Genomic DNA, 24,676 nt, shown 5'->3' on the forward strand with positions numbered 1-24,676 from the left:
AGATAAATCTTCCTGACTTCTATCCATGGCCCCACATAGCTGCCTAAATCATCTGTATACTTGTCTCAATTTCCAACTTCCTGGTGGATACTGGTCAGTTTCCTTATTTGTAAAATGAGCTGGAGAAGGAAATGGCAAACCACACCAGTATCTTTATCAAGAAAACTCCATATAAGGTCACAAAGAGATGTACACAACTAAAATAACTAAACAACAACAACAAGAACAACAACAACACTAGGCAACCTCACCTCTGAATACTATGCTAATTGTTTTACAGTTTATTAGAACTAGGTGGGGGGAAGCTAGGTGGAACAGTGAATAAAGCACTGGCCCTGGATTCAGGAGGACCTGAGTTCAAGTCCAGCCTCAGACACTTGACACTAGCTGTGTGATCTTGGGCAAGTCACTTAATCCCCATTGCCCTGCAAAAGAAAGAAAGAAAGAAAGAAAGAAAGAAAGAAAGAAAGAAAGAAAGAAAGAAAGAAAGAAAGAAAGAACGAACGAATGAACTAGATGGCACAGTAGAATGGTGGATTCAGTCAAAAGACCTGAGTTTGAATCCTACCTCAAACACATCAGTTAACTTTTGTTTCTTCAGCATAAATAAATGGGAAGAATAATAGCACAATAGAGTTGTTGTGAGGATTCAATAAAATAACATGTTAAAGGCTTCACAGACCTAAAAGTACTATTTAAATACTAGCTATTATTTTTATTTTTTATTAGGATCAACTTTAGGTAAGAAAGCACTAATATGTCATGTAATGAGAAACTTCATAAACAGATCTATTCTCTGCATTGCAAAAACAAACAAACAAAAATCATTAGAACTTGGCTTTAACTTCCCAGGCAAAACAAGTATAATGCTAAATTGTGTAGTATGAGCAAGATGACTACTTTTAAATCCAAACCTTGTTTTATGTGATTTATGTGGACACATACAATCTCTAAGTAACACTGGTAGTAAGACTCCCTTTTAAAAACACTTAAGAAATTCCTTCCTGGTCTCTTGTGAAGCTTCTGACACTATAGTCTTCGATTGAGACAAACATCATAATCCATTTAGAAGAGTGATTCAACAATCTAATGATTTGTTGTTGTTACCATTATTATCATTAGAGTTGGTATGCAGTAGTTACCTGTATAGAGAAGACCTGGAATCAAAGACCAAAATTCACATCCCACATCCTACCTCTGACCCTTATTAGTTATGTGACCTTGCACATTTCATTTAACCTCTCAGTACCTCTATAACTCCCTAGAATTTAGGTCATTGGTAAAAGATAGGTTATAATCAGACCAGTGAAGGGAGATCCCTCACCCAAATTTCTCTACACTGACTGACAAAATCATAAGTCCTTCTAAAATTCCTAAACCTTATTATTAGCTGACATTTGTATAGTCCTTTACATTAGTCAAGGACCTAATATACATTTTCTCATTTGAGACATTAAAATCCTAGGATGGAGGTATTATTAACACCATTTTACAGATGAGGAAACTGAGAATCAAGATAGTTAAAAGATTTGCCCATGGTTACACAGGTTAGGAAGATCAGACATAGATTTCCAGCTCAGGTCTTGCTGATTGTAATATTCTATATACTACATCATGGCCAAGAACAAGGCCCTGGGGATGCAATGTATCATCATGTTCTGCTTCAATTAAACTATTTTGTAAAAAAGAAAAATAAAATTTGGTTCTATTGTTCACAACTTGCTATGTATCTGAAACTAATTATTCTTTGATAGTGCTGTCCTATCTATATCATTATTATTTGCATGCTATGCAAAATCAGCATCTGTGCATATGGAGAACAGAAGCTGTTAGAAAGTTTGTTTGTTTTCATCCTATGATACATGTTGGAATAAGATCCAAATGAAATGGCATAGCATAATTCAAATGAGTTTTTCTTATCTTCTTTCTTCTCCTGTAATTCTCCTTTTCTCTCCCAGCAGATCTGATGTACTACTTCCTTAGGCCTTTAAAATTCTCTTTTTTCCCCTCTGAAATAAGATACTTGATGGTTTTCTAAATACCTGTCTTATGTTTCTGTAAGCACAACCTTCTTTCATCTTTTTCACAATACATTTTGTTTCTCTAACTTTTTATTTTTATCCAATTCCTTCATCTCTTTTCCCTTTCTTATTTTCTAACAATTACTTTTCATTTGTTTCTTTCCTGGGGAAAAAATCCATCCTACTCCCTCCTCTATTAGTGACTTGCATTTTCCTTTCTTCTATTTTCTTGATATCTCTAGTGTGTCTCTAATGTTCCTCCTCAGTCTCTCTTCCCTTTTTTTGTTGCATCTCTTCTCACTCTCAGTCATTTAGTTCCAGCAATTTCTGATGATTCAGGGAGCATTTACACACACAAGCCATTAAAAAACAGAACATATGGTTGAAGTCAGATATACAGCTGAATATCTTGAAAAGAAACTATGGAAATTAGGCAAATAATTTCTAACTTGCTTTAAAAAAAAACAACTAATAAAAACCAGTTGTTTGACTAACTTAAATGTTTTGCGGGGAGAAGGATAGGAGTATATTCGGGTAGCTAGGTGGTGCAATGGATAGAGTGCCAAGCCTTAAGTCAGAAAGACTCCTCTTCCTGTATTAGAATCTGGCCTCAGATGCTTAGCTGTGTGACCCTGTACAAGTCTTTAACCCTCTTTTCCTCAGTTTCCTCATCTGAAAAATGAGCTGGAGAAGGAAATGGTAAACCACGACAGTATCTCTATGAAGAAAATCACAAATGGGGTCATGAAGAGTCAGACACGATTGAAAAATGACCTAACAACAATGAAAGGTGGTACAGTAAATAGAATGTTAAACTTAGATTTAGAAAGATATGAATTCAAACTGAGCCTCAGATGCTAAACAGCTGTGTGACTGTGAGCAAATCACTTAACTTCTTTGCCTCAATTTCCTCATCTATAAAATGAGGATAATTAATAGCACCTCCCTCCCTCCCAAGGTCATTCTGACAATATGAGATATTTGTAAAGCACTTTGCAGAACTAAAAGTACAACATAAATGCTTTTATCATTGTTATTAAAGATAAATCCTTTTTGTTGCAACATTTTGTTGTTGAAAATTTTTCCCAAAGACCATAACTAATTAATTAGACTTGCCTTAGTAAATAAAAAATATAGTTTAAAATTCTATTTTTTTATGGCTAAGATCTTGCGAGGTCTTAGAATTGATCAGTCTTCAAATTATCATTGAAAACAGTCCACTGCTATAGATACAGATGTGGAAGTTAAAGAAAATTAGGTTGAAGACACTAATGCAATCCCCAGATTAAAAAATAAATTCTTCAAATGGGTTTATAACCTAGTCACTTGACTTTTCTTCTAATTGTTCAGTAGGAAGAATAAAAGGAAAAGGAGGAGGAGGAGGAGGGAGGGGAGGAGAAGGAGGAGGAGGAAGAGGAAGAGAAGGGAGGGGGAGGAGGAAATACGAGGGTTCTTTCTCCTCAAAGTTATACTGCAAGGTGGTAGGTAGATGCCATTCTTAGGCTGCATGTGACAAAAAGTATCCTTACGCTGGCTGGGTCCTCTGGCTGCTTGTGTCCTTCTTCAGACACTTCGGGGGCTGTGGGCACTGACACTGGAAGCAAGGGAGACCTGGCCTTTCCTGCTAATCCAAGGGAAGCTGTTTTCACATGAGTCTTGGTCAGGGTGGGACCTAGGAGAAAAAATACACAGAGCTATAATCTATGTACATCACATATTAAAGAACAAACTCTTTTAAGTGTACAAGTCAAATCCGGCTAGATGGGGCTAGTTTTACCTTATTGGTCATTATGTAAAAACAGATTCAGAGTCTAAAAGCAGGCTTAAAAAAATGTCTTCTGAAAGGGCTACCTCTGATTAAGCTACTCTTCATTGGATGAAAATTTTCTAGTAAGAGGTAATTTCAAATGGACTTCAAATCATACCAAGGGCTGCCTGGAAACACCAAGCCTCTGAGGTGTCAGGTGAGCTCATTCAGCTGACTTTTAGCTCTAGGCCTGAAAGCCAAGTGACAAGATCCCTAAATTAGGACCTGAATGGTGCAAGACTCTGTGTAAGAATGATGGGGTGGGAAGGGCAGTAGGCCTCAATGGAAGAATGGCTTTTGGATGATACATTGAAATGTAGTCTTTTGTGGCCTACTTAACAGACATTAAAGATTGCATCCTTAATTCCTTCTGAAGGAGCAGAAATCCAAGCCAGCTCTGCTTCTCTCAGGAGCAGATTCTAATCTATGGCCCACGTGAAGGCATTGTTCAGTATATCCTAAGTGACATCCTTCTACCTGGTATAATAATAGCTCACTGATCCTAGGCAGGTGGAGAGAATCACAAAACTTTTACTTTAACCGAATTAAATTCATTCCACGGCAACACTGATTAAGTACCTAATGTGTACAAAGCATTGTGAAAGCTGATATAGTAACACAAATATTGCTTTCTATTTCACCATTCATATGTACATATATTATAACTATTTGAGCGTTGTCCACCAGGTCAATTTTTTTTTTCCAGCAATAACAAGTTATAAAACACAAGTGGAGAATAAAGGCAAACCAGGGATGTGCAAAACATTTCGATAGTGTTGATATGCAAAATGGGGTGTTCCCAAGACAGAGGGAACGAGCCGCAGAAGATTTAAAGAACCAATAAACCAGTTAGCATATATTTACTGAGTGCCCGTCGTCGTATGCCTAGGACTATGCTAGACATTTCAGAGGGTAAGATATATTTCTTCTAAAATGTCATTGCTATTGATAGAGTCATAGAACCCTCTATCTAGATTTGGAAGGGTCCTCAGAGGTGATCTGGTCCAATCCCTCTAGTACGAGTCATTTAGGCTTCACTTTGTTCTCTCTGACCATTTTCTCCAAAAGCCACGATCCCTTGACAAAGCTGCCTATACCAGAGACCATGGCTTGGAAGAACTTTGGTTCTGGGGCCCCACTCTTAGGACTGATTACTTTGTTGTTGTTCAGTCTTGTTCAGTGTCTCAGATAGGATTTGAACTCCTGTCTTCCTGACTCCAGGACCTGTGCTCTATCCACTGTGCCACCTAGCTGCCTAGGATTGATGACTATGTCTCTTGGAACCCTGTTTCAGGGGGCAGCTAGGTGGTGCAGTGAATAGAGCACCAGCCCTGGATTCAGGAGGACCTGAGTTCAAATCCAGCCTTAGCCACTTGACACTTATTAGCTATGTGACCCTGGGCAAGTCACTTAACCCCAATTGCCTCAACAAAATAAAAAGGAAAAATGAAAAGAAAAAGAAAACAGCACTAGCCTTAGAATCAGGAAGACCCGAGTTCAAATTTGGTCTCAAATCCTTATTAGCTGTGTATCTCTGGGCAAGTCTCCTCTATCACTTCCCCACCCCCAAACAACAATAACAAAACAGGATTTCAGGAAAAGCCCTTTACAAATTCTTCAGCTTTAAAGTCCTCCTATTCTTTCTCAAATTCTGGAGTTATAAATCTTGATCAAATCATTGCCATTGTTCCTAGAAGGAAGGTATTTGCCCTATTTACTATCCCTTTAACTCAAAGCAACCTTCCCTCTCTACCTGTTCCCTAAGTGTTCTTTTTTCTCCATTAGGTTATAAATTCCTTGAGGGTAAAGAGTTTGCATTTATATGTCTAGTACTTAGCATAGTACTTGGCATATGGTAGTTCCTAGTAGTGGGGGTGGTAGTGGTAGTAGGCATTTCAGTTCTGTTCAACTCTTCATGACCCCATTTGGGGTTTTCTTGGCAAAGTAACTGGAGTGGTTTGCCTTTTCCTTCTCCAGCTCATTTTTACAGATGAGGAAATCGAGGTGAACAGAGTTATATGATTTCCCCAGGGTCACATAGCTAAGTAAGTGTCAAAGGCCAGATTTGAACACACAAAGATGAGTCTTTCTGACTCCAGGCCCTGCTCTCTATCTACTCTTCCACCTAGCTGCCCTTTGGCATTTGGTAAGTACTTACTAAATGTCTTTTCATTCATCGAAAGCTTAAACAAACCTTAGAAGTTGTTGAGTATAACCTCTTTTTAAAGCGGAGGCAATTGAGGTAAAATAACTTGCCCGATTTCACATAACTAATAGGTGTCAGAGATGGGATTGGAATCCAGAGCCTGTGAGACCATAGCTTGTGCTCTTTCTGCCTAATTAGGATGGCTGTTCTCAAGAAGTGTACGATTCAACTGGGGGAACAAGAATTATAGGGAACTCTGAAGATACAAACTGGACACAAACTAGATATTATACTGAACTAAAGATTATAATAAACCCAGGAGTCCTGAAGTAACTCATCAAAGAAAGAATACAAAAATTCCATTCCCTGAATTTTTCTGGTTTTTTTCTTTACAATGTAATATAATGGAAACAGCTCTGCACTTGAAGTCAGTAGATAGATTTTGATTCCAGCTCCCACATTTATTAGCTATGTCACCATGGACAAGTTGTTCTATTTCTCTGGGCTTCAGTTTGCTCATCTATAAAATGAGGGAAGTAAACTACATGACCTCTAAGGTGCCTTCCTACTCTGGCTCAGTAAAATGGTGACATGTAACTGTCAATGGTGGCATTCCTCACAGGGTGATGAGGAAAGCACTTTGCAAACCTTAAGGTGGATTATTTTTAATGTTAGAGCCTGGGCATTCATCTAGTAGTCCAATTCCCTTCTTTGATAAGTCTCTGTGTGGGTAAAACAAATTCCAGAGTTCAGAGCCCATTAGTGGTAGAGCCAGGACCTGAACCCATTTCTGCTACCCAGTCCAGGATTCTTTTCAACCATTCTACTTTGTTTGCTGATGACCAGGTTGCTGTATACATTAGGATAATGGTCCCAAGTGATGAGTTGTCTTCCTCTAGAGAATTGACAATGTGGAAAAATGATTTTGGATGGTAATGAAAGAACAGAATGACTGATACTAGCTCCAAGCAATCAGCAAGAATTGATCAGTCAGTTAATATTGATTACATCATTGTTATGTGCCAGCACTGTGATGGACATTGGCATGGTCACAAAGTTATGGTGCCTACTCCTAAGCACTGATATTGTTAACACTCCTTAATAGATTTTCTGCTACCAATATGTCTTATTCTTTTTTTGGTGAGGCAATTGGGCTTAAGTGACTTGCCCAAGGTCACACAGCTAGTTAAGTGTCAAGTATCTGAGGCCGGATTTGAACTTAAGTCCTCCTGAATCCAGGGCCAGTACCCTGCGCCTCCTAGCTGCCCCTAACCAATATGTCTTATTGAAGACAAATCACTTAAATATTCTGTGCCTTATTTTCCACATATGTGAAACAAGAGGGGTGAACTAGATGATCTCTAAGAACTCCCTTAATTCCAACCTGATAATTTCTCAATATATCATAATTTATGAGTTCAAACTGTCAGACAGTTCCCTCTATGTGCTTTTTCTTAAGTTCTAGGAAGCATGTTTTCAGTTTGAGGGCATCACCACAAGATGGTGATGTTAATTATTTGGTAGGATAGATGGGCAAACTGTATCTTGATTCAGGTGACTGACACATGGAATCACCAAACAGAGGAATCCCCTTTCTCAAGAGAAATAAATATATTTGATATGGTCATAGGATATATGTACAATTAAAATTATATTAAAATTCTTATTAGAAGACTAGGAAATAAGATTGAAATACAACAAGAACATGGAAACTTACATTGTTCCCACTTTTATTCAGTTATTCTCTAGTCAAATATCAAGGGTTCTTAAAATGAAAATTTTGAAAATTTCTTCGTATTGGCCACCTATAGCCTCATCTTCTTTCAGCAGATTCTCAGTGCTGCTTCAGAGGGGAGTTTGCTGGTACTGAAGTCAGATCTCTTTTAGTAATGGTCAATATTAGAAGCTCCTTGATAGCAAAACCTTGTCTCATTAAATTCCAAACCTTAAAGTAGGGTCTTAAAGGTATTCCTATTTCCAGAAAAAGGAGTTGATATGGTATAGTAGGCATACTTAACTTGGAATCAGAAGATCTGAATTCAAATCCTACCTGTGTAGCCATGGGTAAATTTGATAAAAATCTCTTGTTCTATTTCTTTCTGCTAAAATAAAGAAGTTTGAAGAGAATGCTTTGAGAGCAAGATTTATATTTTTATTTGTATCTCTGCATTGAGCCCAGTGCTTGACATAAAGGATGTATTCTAGTGAAGTCCTGAGGTATTCTATCTATGATTGTTATTGTTGTCTTTTTTCAGTCTTGTCTGACTGGAGTGGTTTGACATTTTCTTTTCCAGCTCTTTTTTTTTTTTTAAATAAATGAAGGACTGAGGCAGACAAGGTTAAGCAACTTGCCCAGGGTCACATAGCTAGTAAGTATCTGAGGACAGATTTGAACTCACAAAGGTGAGTCTTCCTGACCCTAGGCCCTGTACTCTATCCACTGCAACCACTTAGCTGCCCCATTCTGTCTATGGAGCTACCAACAAATTCTAAAGGAGCTCTACACTAGTGGAAGACAAGTGAAATCTGTGTGGGAGGCTTCATGGGAGCCAGAATCTGGTCCTCCTACTAAGTTTAAAAAAATAGAACTAATTAGAAGATGTGTTAGTATATGGAGAATTAAGGAAATGTCTGCTTCTTAGTGTAACTAAAAGATAACTTCTGTGACAACTTTCTCTACTTCTAAAAGAATAACAGGAAAGTATCCTTTGGTGAAAAATGACATATTTGTTTCGCTGTATTTTAGCAAATTGCATTTACATTTAAATTGGTCTAAAACATAAGAACTTAATAGCAAAATGGAACTAATTAGAGAGGAACAATAGTGGGGACCTGAGTTCATATCTCACCTCACTTCAAACATTTAAAAGCCAAGTCATTTAATAGCTATTTGCCTCAGTTTCCTTAACTGTAAAATGAGCATAATAACAAAACCTACCTTACAGCGTTGTCGTGAGTATCAAATGAGATAATATTTATAAAGCACTTAGCATAGTGCCTATCACATAGTACATACTATCTAAATGCTTATCCATTTTCTATCAGTTTTAGAGTTATTCTCACTGTAATGTGATAAAAGATGACCAATACAGAAAAGTTTTGTTAATTTGATTACATTTGTTAATTTGAAGTTTTATTAAACAAATTGGTAGGATGGTGACAATGGCTTGACATTTTTTCAAAGACATAATATTTATATACTATGATTAGAGCAGAAGCTTTTTGAGGTCAGAGCATTTTTTTTTTTACTTGTTACTCCCAGCACTTAACACAATGCCTTGTCCATAGCAAACTTAATAAATGTTACTTTGATTAGGACAGGCGGTTTAGCTGATTTGGCTTGCCGTTTCTAAATGCCATCATTTTTCAAGAACGAACATTGATGGGCTTTTGTATGACAGAATGCAGAGTACTAGCCTGGGAATCAGGAGGCCCAGGGCTGAAATCCTGATTCTTCCAGTGAATACCTATGTAAATTTATATCTATCACTTAATATCTTTGAACTTCAGTTTTCCCATCTGCAAAATGAGAGGGTTTGGTTAGAAAGTCTCTAAAGTTCATTTCAGCTCTGTTTAATATTTACTACATTCACTTTACATATCTTAATACTTTGAAAGGAATAATTCATTTCTTGAGCTAGGACTTTGGTGAAAAAAAATTTCTATTAAGAAAGGCAGATGTAATGGTAGATTTTCCAATGAACCAACATGCTTAAGAATGACTCTGAGCAGGGGCAGTTAGGTGGTGCAGTGGATAGAGCACCAGCCCTGGAGTCAGGAGGACCCGAGTTCAAATCCAGCCTCAGACACTTGACACTTACTAGCTGTGTGACCCTGGGAAAGTCACTTAAGCCCTACCAAAAAAAAAAAAAAGAATGATTGAGCAAATAAGTTACTTTGTCTGTTGTAAATGCCCAATTTAACCATAAATCTCATATGAAGAAAGACACTACCTGCATTCAGAGAAAGAACTGACAAATAGAAGAATGTATAGAATAATTTTACACACACACACACACACACACACACACACACACACACACGTGTCTATTTGTGTCTAATGGTAGCCATCTCAAGGAGGGGGGAAGGGAAGACAAAAAAAGAAATTTGCATTATAATTTTGTGTACATTTGAAAGGAATAGCTAGTTAGGCACAGTAGATTTGTAGCTTTCTGTGCAATCATTTTATTATACAGTTATGAAATGGCTTGTTTCAGTCCATAAATAAAAAATAATTTAAAAAAATATGCTTTGCTAATGCAATCCCCATGTGGACTTGACAGATATTCTTGACAGTTTGCTAATCATATGGTGAAAAGGCAGCTTTTTGAATGTCTGTGGAGTCCGAACTGGGGTACATGAAAAAGACACTCGTCACCCAAGGCTTGTACCTTAGTCTGTTTTTTTTCCTGCTGTGTTCAGTCAAGGAAGCAAGGACTAAGCCTTCTGTGAAGCATAAGACTTCAAAACTTTATCTCCCCACCAGGGTGCATTGATGTGGTCCATAACTGCATAACCTTGCTGGTGCTTCTGTTACTATCGTTTCTATTGTTAAGTGAAAGAGATTGGAGAGTGCTATGACTTTGTGGGCTCTGAACCATGACAAGAGCAAACCATCAGGAAATCTGGAAGTCAAGTCCATGTTGGTTTTTGAGTCAGTCTATCCAGCATCAATTCCCTGAGGAATGACCTTTGGAATTAAACCAGCAGCTATGTGGCATTTGGACCTGAACTTGGTGATACTAGTGTTGTGTAGAACTATGTTAAGTCTGAGCCCACTCCCCTTTGAAACTGACATGACATCGGGGAGAATGGGTTCCCAGGTATAAGAGGGAGGGGATATTGGTATTTCTATTCTTGTTATATCTCTAAAGTAAATACTCCTTTGTAAAAGCTAATTGATATTAATTGGTTAAATGGAACTGGGTAGTTAACCACTGGAAATGAAGAGTATTAGGGGGCAACTATAACAGAGCAGGAACTCAAGGTGATAGCATTAAAGAAAGACAGCTCCTGGGTACCTCGAGGAAGGGGGAGCTATAGTCAGGCATGTTCTGGGAGAGTTGGTCCAGAGTAATTGCTCCATCCAACTGACCTTTTAATACTTCCTCAACATTCAAAGCATTTTCTTGTTGCTGCCACTCAAGAATTTCTGTTAAATGGAAATATAGATTCCATCAAATTGGAAAAGTTGTCCTTATATTTATGCAAAATCTACCTTCCTTTAATTTCTATTATTGAGTCTAGTTCTTTGGAACAAATGACAATTAAACTAAGTTAAAAAGGTAGCCCACATTGAATTATTATTGGCTTAGATTCATGCTGAAATTGAATAGTCCTACTATATACAAAGTGAACCCTTTTGCTAACCCACATTTGGTTTTCTTCTAGTTTTCTAAAAGTAAAAACAAAAGGAAATAAAACGAAAAAAAAAATGGTTTGTTAATTTGGGTTTCAAGAGGAAGCAGTCACAAACTCAAATGGTGCATAAAATATGAGGTTGGTGAGACTGGGTGAAAAGAAAAAGAGAAGGAAGGCCTGCCTTATTTACCTGCTTCCTTTCCTTCTTTTCTTTAAAGGAAAAGCAGCCCTGCAGGGGCAGTCGCCTTTTTCTTTCTCCCTTTATAGATATTCTTTTGCTTCTTGAATGAATCCAGCTTCTCTGAATAGCACTGAAGGCAGCACATTCAAAGTCCTTTGAATGATCAAATGCTTTCTGGTCTTGATATTGCTTGACATCACAGATAACTGGCACATTCTGGTTGGAACAATCTGCAGGACTCAGGGCATATCCTTCTAAATAATATTTTCTAAATCAGCTCAGAACTGAACAACATTCTATTTTCACATGAATAATAATAGCTAATATTATATATTACATAACATGTGCCAGGCACTGTGTTAATCGCTTTACAATTATTATCACATTTGATCTTCACAATAACCCTGAGAGGTAGATGCTATTATTAATCCCATTTTGTAGATAAGGAATCTGAGGAAAGCAGAGGTTAAGGGACTTTGCCCAGAGTCAGAAGGCTAGTATCTGAGACAGAATTTTAACTTGGGCCTTCCTGACTTTAGGCCCAGCATTCCATTCACTGTGCTACCTAGATGCTTCTTTTCACATTGAGAAAGGTTTAGTTATGCTAAGAAAATAGCACTTTATTTGGTAGGATTTAATAATATCTTCTGGGCTCAGAACCAAATAAGTGGAAATCAAGGGGCTGCATTCAATTTTAGAAATTACATAATATTTTCAGTGATCACAAAGAACTCCTTGACACAGACTTCATTTTTTTTAAAGACCAATAGTCTCCCAATGATACTTTATAGCTGCAAATAATGATCAAGATGATTTTCAAAGCCTAAAAATTGTGAATAACCCAAAGGGCAATTGAAAAATGTATGTAGAACATAGACTGCAGCTTGATGACTTGAGTACAAAAAGTGACATAAATAGTGTTACCAAGGAAATGTATGATCAGAAAAGATTTACCAGCAATATAGTGAGAGGGAGGGATAAACTGCTACTGCTGTAGTGATGCTCTTGAAATATTAAAAGACAGAGAAGATCTTTATGAAGAACTACTCAGCATTAGAAGACTCAGATGAATGTGAACTGCTCTGGTGGAGGATCTCATTATCTCTAATGATATCATGCATTTTTAGTTTTACTTTGATAATATGATTGAAGCCTCTTTTTAAAAAATTCACCTGATAATTTTTATTCCAATATCTTTTTCATGCTATCTATATCTCTATCCATATCTATCCATTTATCTATATCTTAATTTTTAAAAATATATGTATTATGAGGCAGCTAGGTGGTGCAGCGGATAGAGCACCAGCCCTGGAGTCAGGAGGACCTGAGTTCAAATACGGCCTCAGATACTTGATACTAGCTGTGTGACCCTGGGCAAGTCCCTTAACCCCAATTGCCTTACAAAACAAACAAACAAACAAATAAATATATGTATTATGTGCAACTTGTGTTTTGTTTCCTTATCTACTTTTCCCTTCCCTTTTTAATGGATTTTTAATATATTCACATTTAATGTTATGATTATTAGACTTGTATTTACCTCCATTTATTTATTTTTGTATTGATTTTTAATCTCTCCCTTCTTCAGGTAAGTATTTTGTTCTTGTGATTTGCCTGCTCTGCCCCATAATAAGTTTTCTGAATTTACTTAAGAATAACTTCTTTAAAAAAAAATTTCCCCATTTTACCCTCTCTGTTTCTTCACTTAGTTAAGCCAACTCTTTTTTCCCCTCTAATTTCTTATTTTAAGTAACTTTCTTTTGTTGTAAATCTTTTCTTTTTTGTTTGTTTGTTTTGGGGTGTTTTTTTTGCAATGCAATTGGGACTAAGTGACTTGCTCACGGTTACACAGCTAATTAGTATCAAGTGTCTGACTCCACATTTGAACTCAGGTCCTCCTGAATCCAGGGCCAGTGCTTTATACACTGCGGCACCTAGTTGCCCTCTACCCAATTTTTATTGACTTTTTACATATTACTCTGCCACCCCCCTCCCTTTTTCCTGCTCTCCTTTTTTTTTTTTTTTTTTTTTTAGGCAATGGGGGTTAAGTGACTTGCCCACAGTCACACAGCTAGTAAGTGTCAAGTGTCTGAGGCCGGATTTGAACTCAGTTACTCCTGAATCCAGGGCCGGTGCTTTAACCACTGTGCCATCTAGCTGCCCCTCCTGCTCTCCTTTTTAACTGTATTAGTACATGAGAGGATCAATATGGGATAGAAGAAGTATAATATAGTAGGGATTACTCTGTGTCCTAGAAAATGAGGTCTAGTCCAATGCTAACCTTTACCATGAATATAGTTTCTATTCTAATACCATTAAAAAAAAAATCTTTGATTCTACATTCTTTTTTTTTTTTTTTTTTTTTTTTAGTGAGGCAATTGGGGTTAAGTGACTTGCCCAGGGTCACACAGCTAGTAAGTGTTAAGTGTCTGAGGCCGGATTTGAACTCAGGTACTCCTGACTCCAGGGCCGGTGCTCTATCCACTGAGCCATCTAGCTGCCCCTGATTCTACATTCTGGCATTCTTGGTGGTAGCTGCTTTTGGAACTCAAACAGTGCTGTCTTGTAGTGAGCCACTTTCCAGGAAGAAAAATCTTTTCTCAGAGAAAGTGATCTCCTAATGTTCAAGTTTGCCACAGATGAACTTTATTGTAAGCTTCAGTTCCTGTTTTCTTAATGCAGTTTATCCCTCTTCTTCCATAGGGACAGCTTTTAGTGGCACTGTTTCCTTTCTCTTTCTAGGGAGAGATCTCTTTTACTTTCCCCATCCTAGTGTCTTCCATATATTGTTTTTATCCTAATGAATGTCAGTGGAGCAGGTCACACATCCAAGAGGACTTGATCCCTTATTAATGCATGTTATGCAATCTCAATGGGCCTTATCTGTTATTCAATAATCCTATTACCCTTTCTAGATTGACTCATCACCCAACTTTCTCCAAAGCTATTCCAAATCTTTTTTCTTTCTACAAGTGACTTATACCACCCTTCCCTTCCCACAAAGCAAAGGGCCTCAATTTATTCAATGGAAAAATTGAGGCTAGTTCTCTCTACTTTCTAAATCTACACTTCAGGTTATCTCAGTATTGTCCCTCATTCCTTCTTTGTTTCAGTCTCTGGTGAAGAATTGGCCATTTTTTAAAATAAATCTGAATATTTTTACTTTTGCATTTTGATTTCATTGCTTTCCCATCTGGTCTAGGAGGGGGAAAATTCCTTCAACGATTTTTTCTTTCTCACCAATGTTTAATTTACCTGTCAAAATCCTCATCCTTCAAGAATCTATGAAACTAAAAACCAAATAAGACAAGTGCTTAGCACTCTCTCCAAAAAAAAAAAAAATTCAAATAAGGGGGCGGCTAGGTGACGCAGTGGATAAAGCACCGGCCCTGGATTCAGGAGTACCTGAGTTCAAATCCGGCCTCTGACACTTGACACTTACTAGCTGTGTGACCCTGGGCAAGTCACTTAACCCTCATTGCCCTGCAAAAAAAAAAAAAAAGAATCTATGAAACTACTTGATTCCCCACCCCACACACCCTCCCATCTAAAAATGAGCTCTCTCTCTCCCCTCAAAATTTCTTGAAATGCTTTATTTGGATTTTCATTTATCCTATTCTACCCTACCTTGTGGGTTAAGTGACTTGCCCAAGGTCACACAGCTAGTAAGTGTCAAGTGTCTGAGGCCAGATTTGAATTCAGGTCCTCTTGAATCCATGGGGGTATTTTATCCACTGTGCCACCTAGCTGCGCCTAATACACTTTCTAACCCTCACTGCCTCGCATACATACATGTTTTAATACCTATATCTTTAAACCTACATCAAATTGCTTTCCTTGTCAATGAGGAGGGAGGGGGGAAAAGAATTTGGAAATCAAAATAAAAAAAAATGAATGTTAAAAATTGTTTTTATATGTAATCAGGGAAAAATAAAACATTAAATCTATTTTTAAAAAATACTTATATCCTTAGTGCCTAGCATAGTGTCAGGTAGGTACTTAATGCATATTTGCTGAAAAGACTTGTACTAAGTTGAAAGCTCTTTGAAATATGTCATGTCAAAGCAAAATAAGGTATAGTATTACTGCCTGTGTCATTAATTTGGCATACTTGTGACATCAATCAATCAACATTTTTTGAGTGCCAACTATATAGAAGGTACCTCTTGTCACAGTGTCTATTTTTATCTAACTCCACTTAATTCTTACAAAATATTGTTATTTGACTTTTTGTACCTATATGACTTTCAAGCAAAAAAAAGCTCTAGGAAATGTTTCCTATGTGGTATTGTATTCATGATAAGTGTTCCATAAGTGTTTGAATAAATAAATGCTTGAATCTGTTTTGACTAGGAAACAAACAAAAATAATATGTAGTGCATAACTAGAATGTGCATGTTACTATGGTGGCACAGTCATGAAGCAGAGCCATATTGAAGATGTTGTGGCAATCTTCAAGAATTTGAAAGTCTGACTTAAGAGAAAAAAAAAGATTAAATTTATTCTGTTTATCAGAATGGGAAGAATTAGGAGCAATAAGGTTGCAGAGAGGAACATTTACATTTGATAACATGAAAAATTCCTTCATGATTAAAGCCTTCCAAAAGTAGATTGAGATGCCTCAGAGGTAGTGAATTTCCCTCCCGCATAGATTTTTCTTATAAAGGCTCAATGACCACTCATCAGGTATGTTGTAGAAGGGATTCTTTTTCAGATTTGGGTTGAATTAGATGCCCATTAGGTTCCCTTCTATCTCCCATATTCCATAATTTTATAATAGAAGAGAATAATACCTAGTAGGTTCTTGATTAACCCTGCTTATTGAATTGATGTATCATTTTGTTTGATGGTTTCATGCTTATGCTTTAAGTAGCAACTATCTCAGAATAGGTACTTAATGCATGTTTGAAAAAGGTGAAGAAACTCTGCACTGCTTTTCCAATGAAAAACTGGAATTTAAACAAAAATTTAATTTCTATTTTTCACAGGGTCTAGAGGCCAGGGGTTGCTTTAACCACTGGTGTTTACATTATGACTGAAAAATTCAATTAACTTCCTTCTTGTTGTTGTTCAGTGGTTTCAGTTGTGTCCAACTCTTCATGACCCCATTTGGGGTTTTCTTGGTAAAGATACTGGAGTAGTTTGCCATCTCTTTCTCCAGATCATTTTACAGATGAGGAAACTGAGGCAAATAGGATGTGACTTGTTGAAGATCACATAACTAGTAAATGTTTGAGGCCAGATTTGAACTCTTGAAGATGAGTCTTATTGATTCCAAGCCTGATGCTCTTTACACTACGCCACCTAGCTGCCCTAGTATATAATAAAGAAATAAAAATAGGGTAACAATGGCCAATGTCAATGTTAAGAATCAATGTTGAGAATCAATATCATTTAGCAGAAATCTCACTTGCCTAAGATTTAGGAGGCCTAGATTCAAGTCTCATCTCTGACAATGAGTAGCTATGTGATCACAATTAACTTATCTAGGACCAAACTACACCATTACCAAATAACAGGATTGAGTTAGATTTTTGTTTTTAAATGTTCCTTCTAGCACTCAACTCCAGAAATCAGAAAATTGAGTTCATCTCCCGGACTTCACATATGGGCTCCCAGGGTCTCTCTGGATTTTATGGGAGTATATTAATCCACTGAGAATGTTTATATCTTTGTGCATCCCCATTTATACTTGTAAATCCCAAAGAAAGCCCAGGGAAGTGAATGCTGCATTCATTAATTACATGAATTGAGCCCTGAAGAGCAGTTTTCCAAGAAAATAATTTGTCATTCTCTTTGAAAATTACTAATTAGGAAGCAAAGTCGAAAGTAAGGAGTTTTTTCTTTATCTCAGAGAAGCAACAGACAACAGTTTAACTTCAAAAAAGCAGAATGAAGCTACTATGTGTTTAAATTAATAGCTTATATTAACTACTATACAAACCAAAACTTCTCTTTTCTCTTTCCACCCACTTCTGAGTACCATGTTGACCATGGGTTTCAGGGGAGCCTTTAGAAGAACACTTACAGCTGATGCAGTATGGAATGAATTGACGCAGCAATACAGATAATTAAATGAATGGCACTTTGGCTCTAATGTTATTCTCCTCAGCAAGTCCCACCGAGGGGAAGATGGGCTAACACTATGGATCAGGTGTAGCATGAGCAATCTTAGCGTGAATTTACTGTTTTAAGTTTTATTTTCACAGTAGGGTTATTAAACATTTCATTTGCTCATTAGGTACATAATATATGTCTGCCAGGTGCAGGCTCCTTCCAGTGGCTCACTGCAGAAGGCCCTCCCATGTAAAATCATTCTCTGTAAGCAGAGTTAGATTTAGCTGTACAACAAACTGAGCAATCTCACTCAGAATACTTTGGGGCAATCATCCAGGCTGCTGCTTGTTAGACATCCTCATATGGCCTCTGTTGAATTAAATACTTTTTTCTTTCCACTCTCCTCTATTTATACCCTTTCTCCTGCTTTCAACACCTGGTAGTAAGAACAGACTAAAATGTTATGCTTTAGGAGGAATGAATAGTTCTGGCAATATATCAGGAAATGGACTGCAGTTTCATTTTTACCAATAATTTACTTAGGTCATTCACAAAACCTTCATGGGCCTATTTTCCCATCAACTCAACTCAGTTCAACTCAGCAAACATTTGTTACTGAGCCTTTATTAGGTGCTATAGGAGATAACAAAGTAATAGTGATAGTTTGGCTTCAAGAAACTTAAAATCTTTTAGGGAAAAATAGAGAAATACACACATTAAACATCTCCTTAAAAGTTGTTCCTTCATAATTGCATGAAGACCGATACTAACCCATCTCTTTCCTTTGCAATATCTCACTCCTGGAAAAATGAGCCTACATTTTCATGCTTCATTTCTTGGCCTTCTATCTCCTCTCTAATGCCATTTCCATATGGCTTTTCCTCTTATCATGCTTTTCAAATCATATCCTAGAATTTAATAAAAGTCCTTGGTTCTCTTGGCCTAATCCAATGGTCTTTTCTCAGATCTCATTCTCTTTAAACTCTCTTTAGCTTCTAATATTGAGCAATATTCTTGATGTTCTTGAAGTTCTCCTCCCCACTTCATTTAAATACATAGAATCAAAGGAATTTAGAATTGTAAGCTTAGAGTTGGAAGTTACATAGTCCAACTTCCTATTGCAAGCAGGGATTCCCCTTTATGAATATCCTCAATTGGCATCTATCTCCCCATTCTCTGTTCCATTGCCATCTATGAACCTCTCTAATTAGCTGTGAAAGTTGTCAGACATCCTGGTTTTCTCTTTAGGAAGTTCCCCAAGAATATAATTTGCCCCTTCTCAAAATGGAAAACCTAGATTGGTGTGTACAATTTGACAGAAAGTGTCTGTTTTATCCAGTTTATCTATTTTCTGTATATTGAATCTTTGGCTGCAAATGGCTACAAATAATTACCTTAACATTGAAGCTGCTGAGACAATCATTAAAATCTAAAAATGATTTAGGAAATGACAAAAATCAAAGGAATCATCAGCAGAAAATTAGTTAAAGGAAATCCAAAGAATGATTTCTCCAAATTCTTCTGAGATTTTGGTTTTAAGGATAACTCTAACTTTGAACATATATCATGTGTTTGAAAATGTCTGTTGAAATGAAGTATTGTCCCAACTGCCCCTAAATCTAGAAGATGATCACAAAAGTAGACAGTAGGGGGAATGGGGAGGGTCTCCACAAGATGTGTGTGTTTGCTTTGTATAGTTTACATTTTTTAAAAAAGAGGGTTCTTTATATAATGAATTTTAGGGACCTAGGTGCCTGGAAGAACTTAAAGTAAAAAGACCAGTTTCTAACTTAAATCTAAACAAAGGCTCTCCCTATGAAAGGAGAAGAGATCAGAAAAGGAAGATGTATCCTTTTACTTTACCCTACTTGAGGGAGATGTCCATGGATTAAGAGGACAACAGAGAGGAATATTTTGGGGATGTATGGACCCTGTGCTAGGATTGCTCCATTTTTCTAGCAATAGAACTGAGAAAGACCAGGGAAATGGCAAACACTTGAGGATGTAAGATATATAGATATAGATATAGATATAGATATAGATACAGATATAGATATGTATGTATACCTTACATGCCTTTATATATATACATATATATACACATATACATATACACACATATGTATACATACACACACTATATATGTGTGTGTATATGTATATATATATAGTGTGTGTGTGTGCGCTTGCACGTGCACGCATGGGGCAATGACTTGCCCAGGGTTACACAGCTAGTAAGTGTCAAGTGTCTGAGGCCAAATTTGAACTCAGGTCTTCCTGAATCCAGGGTTGGTGCTTTATCCATTGTACCACCTAACTGCCCTGGTATTTCTTATTATTGTGAGGTTTTATTGCCAGCTCTGTTGACCTCCTTCTAGGTATTCATAGTGTGGATAGTTTTGTGTATACCCTAAATTATTTCAACATCAATGTTATTGTTACAGGGAAGACATTCAATATAGCTAAAGCCTCTGGGCATAACCATGCTTATTTTTCTTTGTTCCCAGCTTTCCTCTCTGGCACAATAACAAAGTATTTAGAGCATTAGATTTGGAACCTCTTAAACTTGAGTTTGAATTTGGGTTCAGATGCTTACTACTTGTGTGACTCTAGTCACTTTACCTCTATCTGCCTCAATTTCCTTATTTGTAAAATGGAGATAATAATTGTATCTATCTCTCAGAGCTGTTATGAGGATAAAATAATAATATTTTAAAATCACTTTGCCAATGTTAATTTACTATATAAAAGTGAGTTATTGTTATTATTTTAATTTTTATTACCGCAGACTAACATAGACTATTTCTAGTAAGTGAAAGTCTCTTCTTTTGTACCAGTGAAGGAGTCACCTTTCATATGCAAATTTTCATTTAAAAATAACACAAAATAACCTCCTTTAATTTCTCATTCTGCCTGATTTCTGACATCATTAATTAGTGACAGTGAACTACAATCTATCTTAGCCTTCACAAAAACCATATTCACAATTCACTAAATAAGAATAAATGGCATTGGGCTATTTTCTGAAAATATCCAGAAATAATGGGAAAATCTTGTAAAGACTGAAATTCTAGCCTCCTACAGTTACAGGCACAATGTGGAATACTTACAATGCCACCATAACTCATATTTCTCAAAACATCTTATTAGTATGAAGTGGGCTGCTTTGCTGGTAACCATTTTATATTTTGCATAAATATCTTCATTTTTCACTTGGTTTAATCAAAGTCAGATTCTTTTGTAGACTCACAAAGTCCCTAATATAGCTCATAATATTTCTCTCATGTTGTAGGCAATTGAATATGCAAGGTGAAGAAAGGCTCTTGTTTTTTTATATCAAAACATCAATTAAATTGGAACCAAATTAGTTAGAACCTAAAAATAAGTGGACTTTTTCTTTCTGTGCCCAACCTAAAGAAGAAAAAGACAGCTTACAAGTTAACTAAAAAAAAAAAATCCTAGAAGATTCCTGGGTCAGTAATAGTAGATACCAAGTAGGTCACCATTACCCTCTCCTTTCCCAGACACACAGACCCTAACCCCAAACTTTCTCCCAACAACCCCTAATCATTTTCTCATACTGGCCAGATGCTGACACCCTCCCCTCAAGAAAAAAAAAAATCAAACCTTGAATCCCTTGTTTACTCCAACCCTTAGGTTTGGTCTCCCTTTCCTTATTGTGATGTGCTACTCCCCTCTAGGCTTCTTGTCCTTTAGGGCAGATACCAGGATGTACCCTAAGCATTTCTAGCCTTTGGCCTATGCAGTACTTTTGCACTCTTATAACTTCCTGGCCTTTCCATTCTTTTTTTCAGCTGAACCTGAATTCTCCTATATTTGTTGTCTCCCCAAATTAGGTTGTTAGTTCCTTGAAATCAGATTGTCTTCCTTTTCTACTTTCTATAATGCTTATTGGAGTATTTGGCCCATTGGTCAAAACTGTTTCATTCATTCATTAATCCATCCTATTCTCCCCTATTCTCTACACTAACACAAGTAGAACTATACAAATAATGATCTGAATGACAACCCATAGGCACTGAGGTACTGAATAACCAGACATTTACTAAGGAAGCTATTCCTTATTTATGGATTCATTTCCTCAAAATATTTCTAAACATAAGACATGAAAAAAGATGACTAGATTTTCTTTACCTTTAAAATAACTTCTTTTGACTCAGTTAATGCCACTGACTACTCTCTAGCTGTAGTGAAAAGAGTATTGATTTTGAAGTCATGATTTTTATTCTGTTGATGGTTCTGACAATAATTGTAACCTCAGCCAAGTCCCTGAACCTCTTCTAGATTTAGTTTCTACATTTATAAAATAGGGATAATAAATAATATTTGCATCTGGTAGGGAAGAGAGCATTGACTATCCTCAGACTGAGACCAACCTGCCTTCAAGTTTTATTTCTGATACATTCTGGCCATGTGACCCTGGACAAATCAGTTAACCTGTGCCTAAGATTCTCTGAAACTTGCTGACCTACATTGATAGGAAGAATTTCCTCATTTTCTCCCTATTATCAATGAAGTCAGTTTTAAGTCTTCCCCTCTCTCAGAAAAGTTGCAGGCCTGGAGTCAAAAAAACTCATCTCCCTGAGTTCAATCCAGTCTCAGACACTTACTAGCGGGGTGATCCTGGGCAAGTCACTTAATCCTGTTTGCCTCAGTTTTCCCACCTGTAAAATGAGGTGGAGAAGGAAATGTTCAACCACTCCAGTATCTTTGCCATGAAAACCACAAATGGGGTCATGAAGAATTATACACAACTGAAAAATGACACAACAACAAAAGGGTAATTATTATTGTCACTGGCTTGTTTCTCTTCTTCCACTAACTGTTGAACTTATAAAATGATTAACATATTCACCTCCTTTTCCTTACTACTTAATCTTTAACTCCCCTAGAGCTGTCTTCTTGTCAGATAACTTTAATGAAACTAAGCTCTTGAGGGTAACACAACAGCAATGTCATACCTAAGATGCTTTCTTTAGGCTCCCTTCATTATCTTCTATTCCGGTCCCTCTCTGCTCTGGTATTCTAATATTCAGTTCCTTGTTCCTCCTCATAAGTATTTTTACATTTCTACCTTACATTGGAGCTCAGTAATCAGAGCTGGGACAGCAGTTTGAGAGCATCTTCACTTAATTAGCAAGTTGTCCAACTGCTCAAACTTTCCCTGGAAAACCAAGATCTATTTCTAAAAACCAAACCAAACCAAAAAAACCTCCAGAAACATACACACATAACAACAACAAAATCAACAAAAATAATCCACTTTCTCTGTGGCAGAGTGGATATGTTGGATTTGGAGACTGGAAGATCTGAATTCAAATCCTGTTTCTTATTAGCGGTATGACCATGTACCAAGTCACTTATCCTCTCTGTGCCTCAGTTTCTTCACCCATAAAAAGCAGACAGTAAAACTTACCTCCTTGGATTGTTGTAAGCCTTAAAGCAGATCATGTGTATGAAACACTTCATAAAACAGAAGATAGAAGACCAAGAGCCCTGTTAAGCCACAGGACTTTTGGCTTCATTTATAATACTTTATATTTTATACTTTAAAAAAGGATCTTCACATATGTCATCTTATATGATTCTATTATATTCTTGTGAGGTAGGTTATTATTTTTACTGAAGAGTTGTACAAATGAAGGCACAGGGAACATATAAAGAAAATCAGTGACAGAGGTGGGACTGATACCCAGATACCTTAATTCCCTGACCCTTTCCATGATGCCTACCTCTGGAAGGCTTCTAAGGTTCTGTATAGTGCTGCTCACTATTTGCCCTTGCAACTAATCCCAAACTCAGATGAAATTTGGGAATAGCCCAAGGTCTCCTTGGGAGCAGAGCTAAGACTTGATTCAGAGGGAACAGAAGTGAGTGATTTAGGGATATTCCCTGAAAAAGATGAAATTTCCATCTATGTCAACTATTACTATTTTTACATAGATGAACATTCAAGTTAAGATAATAAAATTTAGGATAGTCTACATTTTTGGTCCTAATTACTTGAATAGATCATTAAGAAGAGGTTTGGACCAGACTTATTCAATGGAGTATTTCACATATCTAGGGACTTTTGTTAACACATATGTTAACATAAAACTGGTATGTCCTAGATCCTGAACTGTATGTATTATCAAAGTTCTGTGACCTTTGTCAGTTTTTGGACACAAACATGCCCTCAGAAATCAGGGTAAGAGGTGGGGAAGGCCTAAATAAGAGACAAGGTGGTGTTGGAAAGGGTACTGGATTCAGAACCAGAAGAGTTAGTTTGAATCTCAGTCCTGCTACTTACTATTTTTTGTGATCTTGGGTAAATTCCTTAAGCTCTCTGTGCCTCAATTCCCTCATCTACAAAGTGAATAGGTTTGACTAGGATCTATCTAATACCCTTTCTTTCTTCTTTCTTCTTTCTTCCTTCCTTCCTTCCTTCCTTCCTTCCTTCCTTCCTTCCTTCCTTCCTTCCTTCCTTCCTTCCTTCCTTCCTTCCTTCCTTCCTTCCTTCCTTCCTTCCTTCCTTCCTTCCTTCCTTCCTTCCTTCCTTCCTTCCTTCCTTCCTTCCTTCCTTTCTTTCTTTCTCTTTCTTGGTGGGGCAATGAGGGTTAAGTGACTTGCCCAGGGTCACATAGCTAGTAAGTGTCAAGTGTCTGAGGCTGGATTTGAACTCAGGTCCTCCTGAATCTAGGGCCAGTGCTTTATCTACTGTGCCACCTAGCTGCCCCTAATACCCTTTCTAATGCTAAATTCTCTTATGTATTATCAGAAATACATCCCTTCCTGGCCTTAAAATGTTGATTCATCACAACCAGGTTTTAGATATGTAATCTGTGCCCAATATACCAAGAAGCTTGTTAATGATGTCTGGCCCACAATACCAAATGAGAGGAATGTTGATAGCACAGGATAAACATACCTAAAGATACCCAACTGTCACAGTCATGATGATGATGAACTGCCTGAAAGTGTATTCTTTAGTTATTGACCACAACTGCTGCTTTACTCAACCCCTAAAGTCATCTACATTATCTTCATTGTGTTAACATGCTCTATCCTGGTTTAAATGTGAAGTGGTAGGGCATCACTAT

At 37.0% G+C, this 24,676-nt stretch overlaps 1 protein-coding gene across 1 annotated transcript in view; it reads right to left on the reverse strand.

Annotated features, from left to right (window-relative positions):
- Nucleotides 1–24,676, reverse strand: part of DCC (DCC netrin 1 receptor) — a 1,450,760-nt gene that overhangs the window by 10,276 nt on the left and 1,415,808 nt on the right. Inside the window, exon 28 of the mRNA XM_043979362.1 lies at nt 3,551–3,693. Within this exon, the coding sequence (XP_043835297.1) occupies nt 3,551–3,693 (143 nt within the window). The remainder of the gene's footprint in view (nt 1–3,550; nt 3,694–24,676) is intronic.

The sequence above is a fragment of the Dromiciops gliroides genome, chromosome 1 (assembly GCF_019393635.1).
Source record: "Dromiciops gliroides isolate mDroGli1 chromosome 1, mDroGli1.pri, whole genome shotgun sequence".
Taxonomy (NCBI): domain Eukaryota; kingdom Metazoa; phylum Chordata; class Mammalia; order Microbiotheria; family Microbiotheriidae; genus Dromiciops; species Dromiciops gliroides.